Below are 9456 nucleotides of genomic sequence, written 5' to 3' on the forward strand. Positions count from 1 at the left end.
GTAATACCAACATGTTTCAAGCAGACCACCATCGTCCCTGTGCCCAAGAACACTAAGGTAACCTGACTAAATGACTACCGACCCGTACCACTCACGTCTGTAGCCATGAAGTACTTTGAAAGGCTGGTCATGGCTCTCATCAACACCATTATCCCAGAAACCTTAGACCCACTCCAATTTGTATACCGCCCCGACAGATCCACAGAGGATGCAATCTCTATTGCACGCTACACTGCCCTTTCACACATGGACCAAAGGAACACCTATGTGAGAATGCTATTCATTGACTACAGCTCAGTGTTCAAAACCATAGTACCCTCAAAGCTCATCACTAAGCTAAGGACACTGGGACTAAACACCTCCCTTTGCAACTGGATCCTGGACTTCCTGACGGGCCGCCCCCAGGTGGTAAGCGTAGGTAACAATGCATTCGCCATGCTGATCCTTAACACTGGGGACCCTCAGGGGTGCGTGCTCAGTCCCCTCCTGTACCCCCTTTTCACTCATGACTGCACGGCCAGGCACGATTCCAACGCCATCATTAAGTTTGCGGATGACACAACAGTGGAAGGTCTGATCACCAGCAACAACGAGACGGCATATAGGGAGGAGGTCAGAAACCTGGTCGTGTGGTGCCAGGACAACACCCTCTCCCTCAACGTGATCAAGACTAAGGAGATGATTGTGGACTACGGGAAAAGGAGGACTGAGCATGCCCCCATTCTCATCGACGGGGCTGTAGTGAAGCAGGTTGAGAGCTTCAAGTTCCTTGGTGTCCACATCACCAACAAACTAACATGGTCCAAGCACACCAAGACAGTCCTGAATAGGGCACGACAACCTATTCCCCCTCAGGAGACTTAAAAGATTTGGCATGGGTCCTCAGATCCTCAAAAGGTTCTACAGCTGCACCATCGAGAGCATCATTGCCTGGTATGGCAACTGCTCGGTCTCCGATCGCAAGGCACTACAGAGGGTAGTGCGTACGGCCCAGTACATCCCAGATTCCTGCCATCCAGGACCTCTATACCAGGCGGTCTCAGAGGAAGGCCCTAAAAATTGTCAGACTCCAGCCGCCCTAGTCATAGACTGTTTTCTCTGCTACCGTACGGCAAGCGGTACCGGAGCGCCAAGTCTAGGTCCAAGAGGCTTCTAAACAGCTTCCACCCCCAAGCCATTGACTGTACCGGTACCCCCTGTATATAGCCTCGCTATTGTTATTTTACTGTTGCTCTTAAATTATTTGTTACTTTATTTCTTATTTCTTTAGGTATTTTTCTTAACTGCATTGTTGGTTAAGGTCTACACCTATTGTATTCGGCGCATGTGACAAATACAATTTGATTTAATTTCAGTGGTTGACTGTTTCTTTAAATAGGGTCTCTTTTTTTTAAGGTATGGCAGCATGGGGGAAAGGTGCATGTATGGGGAAATTGCTGTGTGGCCTGTTGTTAGTGTTTGACTGACTAAGTTTTTAGAGATTATATTTGATGTGTCTTGATTTGAAATTAAATTCAAGTTTAGGTAGTGATTCCCTTGACCCTGCACCAAAACCTGTTTTTGTTTGTATATTTCACTGTGTTATCCTGTGTACTCTCTGACCAGGCTTAAAAGATAGTCTGATGTTTTGACCAATGGTGAAGGAGAAAATAATACAACTTGTTGACTTTATTTAGACACTCAACCCAAACTTTAAGAACCTACACCTGGAGTGGTGTAGGTTTGGCTAAACTTCTTTCTCTACTGCCTCACAGACCTTTCACTTTATATGTACTTTTGACCTTGAGCTTCATGCACATGAGGAAGCAGAGCCAACTATAGACGTATCTCAATCAAGTCAGGCACTGCAGATGATACAGGTATGATGATGGGAATTCGCATGACGATACTGGCCTTCAGTAGATTTGTTCTTCGCATGTGTTATCACCAGTATATGTCTAGGCGCTCTTGCTCGGGCACAGATCGACGTCCGTGCGATGAGCATGCGAGCAAACCTTCTAGCTGTGGGAAAACCGGCTAACGTCAACATGACACGCCCACTAACCAATGAGCGGCTATCATGCATACGGAATGTGCTCAGTAGAACACGGGGCTATACTATCTGTACTACAGTATTCTAAAACCGAACGTTCTTCCTGCCTTATCGTCACAGTAGCTATTCTGAGTGTGACGTAATGGTAGTAGCATGTTATTGTTACCATGTTTAGCCTATTGTCCTTTTTATTGTTATTCGCTGTTATCATTGTATCTTTTATTTATTACAATGTATACCATTCAATGTAGTTGTAGTGATGCTTTGGCAATATTAGCTCTATGTCTGTCATGCCAATAAAGCAATTTTGAATCTGAAAATAAATGGCCAATGGGAAATCTTGTCAATAAATAATTATTCCCCCCAAAAAACTAAAACACACAGTTGGTGGAGAAACATACTTTTCCAAATAAAACCAAGACTACATTTATCTCTCTAGTTAGTCAATGGATGACTGAAATCGATTTGGACTTGACATTTTATTCATTCAAAAGCACACGTTCTTGCTTAATTTCTGAAAATGCTTCAATATGTTCCTTTCTTCCATTTTGGATTTTATTTTCTCTGAAATTGTTGATCAACCATCATTTAAAAAGCTGGGGAGAAGACAGTCTTCTTCCAAAGTTCTCAAGTCTGCTACATCCTTCTGTGGCTATCAGAGTAAATCCAGAGTAAACTGAACTTCGTTTGAGTAAATTCCTTTGCCATCTGTAGAAACATTCTACTACTGATATACATCTAAAGCTACTGGCAGTGGTGGAAAAAGTACTCAATTGTCATACTTGAGTAGAAGTAAAGATACTTTAATAGAAAATGACTCAGGTAAAAGGGAGTCACCCAGTAAAATACTACTTGAGTAAAAGTCTAAGTATTTGGTTCTAAATATACATAAGTATCAAGTAAATGTATAAATCATTTCAAATATCTTATATTAAGCAAACCAGACAGCACAATTTTTATTTTATTTTTTATTGGCAAATATCCAGGGGGACGCTCAGACATAATTTACAAATAAAGCATTTGTGTTTATAGAGTCAGATCAAAGGCAGTATGGATAACCAGGGATGTTCTCTTGATAAGTGTGCGAATTGGACTGTTTTCCTGTCAAAATGTAATGAGTACTTTTGGGTGTCAGGGAAAATGTATGGTGTAAAAAGTACATTATTTTCTTTAGGAATGTAGTAAAGTAAAAATATGCAAAAATATAAATAGTACAGTAGAGATACCACAAAAAAACTACTTAAGTAAAAATACTTGAAAGTACTACTTAAGTACTTTACACTACTGGATAGCAGGACAACACCAGATAATAGTAATATATCATTATGTGATGCCATGAATAGAATAATAGAATATTCCATGTTTTTGATCATACCCTCACATTAACAATGCTGTTCAAACAAAAGCTAACAATGTATGGAAAATGACTTGTGTCCCACAATAGGGGACTAAACACAAGCTTTTATATGGTCCTGTGGGGTATGAACTGGTATTAACTAGCTTTAACTGGTTTGTCCGGCTGTGCCTCGTTCTCCTAGGTGCAGTTGGATGCCACATAAAGCCCATTACTATCGTATAGGTAAGACTAAACACAGGAAGGCCGGCCAGAGGACGCCTAAACCATATGTAATATGGTAAAAGTCACGTGTGACTAAGGGTATATAAGATGACAGCAGTATACTGTATGTGTACTGGTATAATTAATTATAAAGTAATTGATTTGGTCTATAAATAATATTGTTAAATACAGAGATGCCAGTCACATCACTCCCAAGTGGAAACAGTGATTCATTAATCTGTGAACAAATATTTCAGAGAGAATAACCCAGATCATTTGAATGGGCTGATACTATTTTTGCATCTCAGCTGTGGGAATTTCAGCTGTGTCACTCTGGTTAGAGACAGAAAACCACCTCATCGTGTCCAGACAACTGCAAATAGACGTATCAAACCTCTTCTTTATATGAATATAGGCATATAAAGGTAGACCAAAAAAATGCATTTCACAGACCGACATATAGTAGAATAAAAATACAATAAATATTAGTTGCTCTAGTTTGAGGTGGTTGTCACCTCTTCTTGAAAGTCCTGAGTCATTACTGTCTTATGGCAGACTGAAGTCTGCAAAGCAGTAGCCGTAGCCCAAGTGTTTTCTAAGGCCTGTAACATGTTTGCTCTTGGGACAATGGAGAGGGAGAGATGGGAAACCTGTTACATCAGTACAACAGAGAAAGGAGTGCAGGTGCCTTCACAGGGAGGGGCCTAGCTGATGACAGATGACGTGACCTTGCCTTTGCTTTCTACCATTCTACATCCCCATAGACTGTTCTTGAAGGGTTGAGTGAGCATCGGAAACAACAATATTCCAAAAGTACCTGGAGAAATATTTGCCATACATTTTCAGCCTTATCATCATTTGAGCTCATTGAACTTGATTTAATCAAAGACTGCATACTAGAAAGAGGAGAGTTAGTATACCAAGAGGTTTGGCAAAGCTGGAGTGTATCAAGAGAAGTTAAAGAAATATTTGTGATCGTCCATTTGTTGCCTTATCGTCATTTGAGATTATTTCATCACCTGCATACTTGGAAGAGGAGAAAAGTAAGTAGGCATTTTTTTCAGTTACTGAGATTATTGATTTCTCACTGTCTATTTTGTTAAGTCTTTTGTTGTTCCTTGGCTTGCTGGAAAGAAACGTAACATTGATTTACCAGTTGTTCAATAAAAATAAATCATTCTTGAATGATTTGTGAGCTCTTCAGACACTCAAACCATTGATGTTTCATTATAAAGCAGTGGGAGATTGATTAAATTGTTTAGTCAGTACTACTTGTAAACAACATCTTCATTTACTTCTTTGTCTACATTTTATGAGTTGCAAATTTACACAGACACAGAGCTACAAGATTTCTCCCACATCATATGACCGAGTGCCTTTCACATTTTGGGCCCCGTCACATCTTTTGCTGTTGAATTCTAACATCTGCCTCCATGTTTTACCACAGATTTGAATACTTCAGAGGCACCACTATCAAATTGATTTCAAACAACTGGATCCATCTTTTTCTACAGATCTCAGTACATTTTAAAAAGGCACCACCAGCAGACCATTCAAGATGGATAAGTTCCGTATGATGTTCCAGTTCCTCCAATCCAACCAGGAGTCCTTTATGAATGGCATCTGTGGTATCATGGCCCTAGCTAGCGCCCAGCTCTACTCAGCCTTCGAGTTTAGCTGCCCTTGTATCCCAGAGTACAACTACGCCTATGGGATTGGACTACTGGTTATCCCACCTATATGGTTCTTCCTACTAGGGTTCGTGTTGAATAACAATGTTTCGATGTTAGCCGAGGAGTGGAAAAGACCGACAGGGAAGAGGGTGAAGGATCCGACGATCCTTCGTTACATGTTCGTTTCGATCACGCAGCGGTCCTTGATCGCGCCCATGGTGTGGATATCTGTGACTCTTATGGACGGGAAGAGCTTCCTGTGCGCGTTCAGCGTCAACTTGGACATTCGTCAGTTTGGGAATTCTACCCTTATTGAGGGAATGACGGAAGTGGAGATTGTTAAATTGTTAGCGAAGATTCCGTGCAAGAATATATTCGATCAGCCCGAGGTGATATCGAGAGAAGCGGCATCGAGATATATCAAGTGTATATCCCAGGTAAGTTGTCGTTGGTAGTTTCCATATTCGCCTAGTTCACATTTAGGTGCAGACAATCTCCTTCAAAATAACTGTTGTGTTAAATCCATTGTACATCAGTTGTCCAACCTAAGTGTGAACCGGGCCATTGGTTCAAAGTAAGTTTGTTGTAGTGGTAAAGCAAGGTCTTTATTTACGTATTATCATCATGTGTTTCCCTGTAGGCGTTTGGCTGGGTATTCCTGCTGATGATGACCTTAGCAGCCTTCATGATACGAGCCATCCGACCCTGCTTCACCCAAGCTGCCTTCCTCAAGACCAAATACTGGTCTCACTACGTCGACATCGAACGCAAGCTCTTCGACGAGACGTGCAAGGAGCACGCCAAGACCTTCGCCAAGGTCTGCATCCAGCAGTACTTCGAGAGCATCAGCGGCGACATGCACAGCTTCCACAAGCACCGGTCAAGCAAAGACGATAGCGACGATGATGATGATGACAAGAAGAAGAGCGACGAGGACAAGCTTCTCGGGATCCGCGACCAGGACAATATGAATAAAGTTCTGTGGAATTGGCACACGTGTAAGCCGCCTCTGGCCCTGAGGAAGGAACATCCGGATGGAGAATCCCATGAAGGGCTCATACTAAATGGAGATGTCAGTGGAGTCAGTGAAGGGCCAAATGGATATCCTAACCGTCACGCTCCCGATTTGCCTAAGAGGGAATGGGCGGTATACTACAGCAAAGTTTGAACATTTCAAAAGAGGAAAAAGCACCATTCACTGTGGCATGGATATTAAGCACTGATTAACTATTTAGACTGATAAGACTGATCGTCCTTAAGATTTAGACTGTGGTTTAAAGATAGTAGTGAAGTCCTTTTTGTGGTGTGATTATTTATAATAATTCATATTTTGATGGAGGGCTTAGTTGGAAATGTTTCCTGGCATCCAACATCAAACACTCCCACATTTGCACTTTTGTTGTTCCTTGGTTTCAGGATGGTTACCTGTATTTTTTGTTAGAGTACCCAAAGGGGGAACCTTACTTGAGTTTTTGTACATAATGTGTCAGAAATGTCATGTTGTACAGTCAGTTTGTTGTTATTACTGCTATGTGTAGACTTTTGAAAAATTCTTTATCAATTAAACCAAACATCAAATGGCTCCTTGTAGAATCTCGATGAAATGTTTCCTTTAGCCTAACGCTACTGTGGTAGACTAAATTCATAACTTTTTTACTCATCCTAGCTTACATAAAAAGCATAATTCTGAGATCAACCCCCCCAAAAAGTGTTTGTAAGATTTTATTTCGTTTTCCTACCAGGAAATACAGTAGAAGTCAGAAGTTTACATACACCATACACATTTAATCCTAGCAAAAAGTCCCTGTCTTAGGTCAGTTAGGATCACCACTTTATTTTAAGAATGTGAAATGTCAGAATAATAGTAGAGAGAATGATTTTATTTCAGCTTTTATTTCTTTCATCACATTTCCAGTGGGTCAGAAGTTTACATACACTCAATTAATATTTGGTAGCATTGCCTTTAAATTGTTTAACTTGGGTCAAACATTTTGGGTAGCCTTCCACAAGCTTCCCACAATAAGTTGGGTGAATTTTGGCCCATTCCTCCTGACAGAGCTGGTGTAACGGAGTCAGGTTTGTAGGCCTCCTTGCTCGCACACACTTTTTCATTTCTACCCACAAATTTTCTATAGGATTGTCAGGGCTTTGTGATGGCCACTCCAATACCTTGACTATGTTGTCCTTATGCCATTTTGCCACAACTTTGGAAGCATGCTTGGGGTTAATGTCCATTTGGAAGACCAATTTGCGACCAAGCTATAACTTCCTGACTGATGTCTTGAGATGTTGCTTCAATATATCCACATAATTTTCCTGCCTCATGATGCCATCTATTTTGTGAAGTGCACCAGTCCCTCCTGCAGCAAAGCACCCCCACAACATGATGCTGCCACCCCTTGTGCTTCACGGTTGGAATGGTGTTCTTCGGCTTGCAAGCCTCCCCCTTTTTCCTCCAAACATAACGATGGTCATTATGGCCAAACAGTTCTATTTTTGTTTCATCAGACCAGAGGACATTTCTCCAAGAAAGAAGTACGATCTTTGTCCCCATGTGCAGTTGGAAACCGTAGTCTGGCTTTTTATGGCGGTTTTGGAGCAGTGGCTTCTTCCTTGCAGACCGGCCTTTCCGGTTATGTCGATATAGGACTTGTTTTACTGTGGATATAGATACTTTTGTACCTGTTTCCTCCAGCATCTTCACAAGGTGCTTTGCTGTTGTTCTGGGATTGATTTTCACTTTTTGCACCAAAGTACGTTCATCTCTAGGTTGGCCTTGAAATACATCCACAGGTACACCTCCATTTGTCTAAAATGATGACAATTATCCTATCAGAAGCTTCTAAAGCTATGCCATCATTTTCTGGAATTTTCCAAGCTGTTTAAAGGCACAGTCAACTTAGTGTATGTAAACTTATGACCCACTGGAATTGTGATACAGTGAATTGTAAGTGAAATAATCTGTAACAATTGTTGGAAAAATTACTTAGATGTCCTAACCGACTTGCCAAAACTATAGTTTGTTTAACAAGAAATTTGTGGTGGTTGAAAAACGAGTTTTAATGACTCCAACCTGTATGTAAACTTCCGACTTCAACTGTATGCATGCAGCATTGGTGTGATCAACTTGGCTCTGAGAGGTTCCACAACAAAGATATTGTAATTCCAAAACCAATGAGCCTTCGAGTCAGAATTATGCTGTTGGGTGCGCCTCATGCTTGTGGAATCAACTTTTGTCTTCCTTAAAAGCATTGTTGTTTCTTTGCTAAACCCATTGTAGAATACCGAACAAGAGATCAGAATGCCTTGAATGCTGGCTTAAAAGCTACCATGAGTAGTACTGTTTGTATTAGTGGCATTTTGCAAACAATCAATGATTTAAACATCCTTTCATACTCTAATGCTGACCGATAGTGTTAGATTGTTGTTCTGGAATATTTTTTGACACACTGAAAATAAACTTTTATTGATTGAGTGTCACAATTCTGTCAAACAGAATTTACAAATTGAAGAACATCTGTCAACTGCAACCCAGATACTAAAACATCAGCATACTGTATGTAATTTCATATGGTATTTACAGTTGTGACTCAATTAAGGCTTATCAGAATTCCAGGCCTTCTCTCAACCATGACAAGTGTCCTCATGACTCACGATGACCTGATATTCCATCTCACTCAGTCATTGCATGCAAACTGGACACACACACACACACACACACAGCCATAACAATTTACATGATGGGATAGAAACAAGGTCAGGATTTGCATCTCTCTCTCTCGTTTCATCCTATCCCCAAGCTTTCAGGTAAAGTGCTTTTTAATCAGTCAGGTAGCCTTTTGGCAATCAATGTTTACTTCACTTTATCTGTCATAAAGCTTTTAAAATAACATTTCTTAAAACGCCATTTATTTATTTCATTACATATGCATGGCGATAGATGACATTTATCCTCATATATCAGTGAGTTGTTCACGGTTTGACATAACACTGATCTCCCATAGCATACCACTAGAGGGTAGAAAAACTCCAAATACCAAATCTAACCTCCCAAAGCTGCTTGTCAACACTATTGAGGTGTAAAAGAATGGTCAACACCCTGCTCATTTTTAAATCACAGGACACCAGATACAAGCATTTCGCTACACCCACAATAAGTCAGAAATTTGATTTGAGGATGTTAATGGAGCCTA

General features: G+C 40.7%; 1 protein-coding gene across 1 annotated transcript; it reads left to right on the forward strand.

The window, feature by feature from the left end:
* Positions 1-5074: 5074 nt before the first annotated feature.
* Positions 5075-6845, forward strand: LOC115178675 (calcium homeostasis modulator protein 1). The gene is made up of 2 exons (XM_029739945.1): positions 5075-5700; positions 5904-6845. Exons 1-2 carry the CDS (start codon positions 5149-5151, stop codon positions 6429-6431), a joined length of 1080 nt encoding a protein of 359 aa, XP_029595805.1. The 5' UTR covers positions 5075-5148; the 3' UTR covers positions 6432-6845.
* The last annotated feature ends 2611 nt before the right edge of the window (positions 6846-9456 follow it).

The sequence above is a fragment of the Salmo trutta genome, chromosome 38 (assembly GCF_901001165.1).
Source record: "Salmo trutta chromosome 38, fSalTru1.1, whole genome shotgun sequence".
NCBI classification, from domain to species: domain Eukaryota; kingdom Metazoa; phylum Chordata; class Actinopteri; order Salmoniformes; family Salmonidae; genus Salmo; species Salmo trutta.

Coding starts and splice junctions, on each gene's coding strand:
- LOC115178675 (XM_029739945.1), top strand. CDS start 5,149: ATGGATAAGTTCCGTATGATGTTCCAGTTCCTCCAATCCAACCAGGAG. Junction 5,701..5,903: donor ATATCAAGTGTATATCCCAG/GTAAGTTGTCGT, acceptor GTTTCCCTGTAG/GCGTTTGGCTGGGTATTCCT.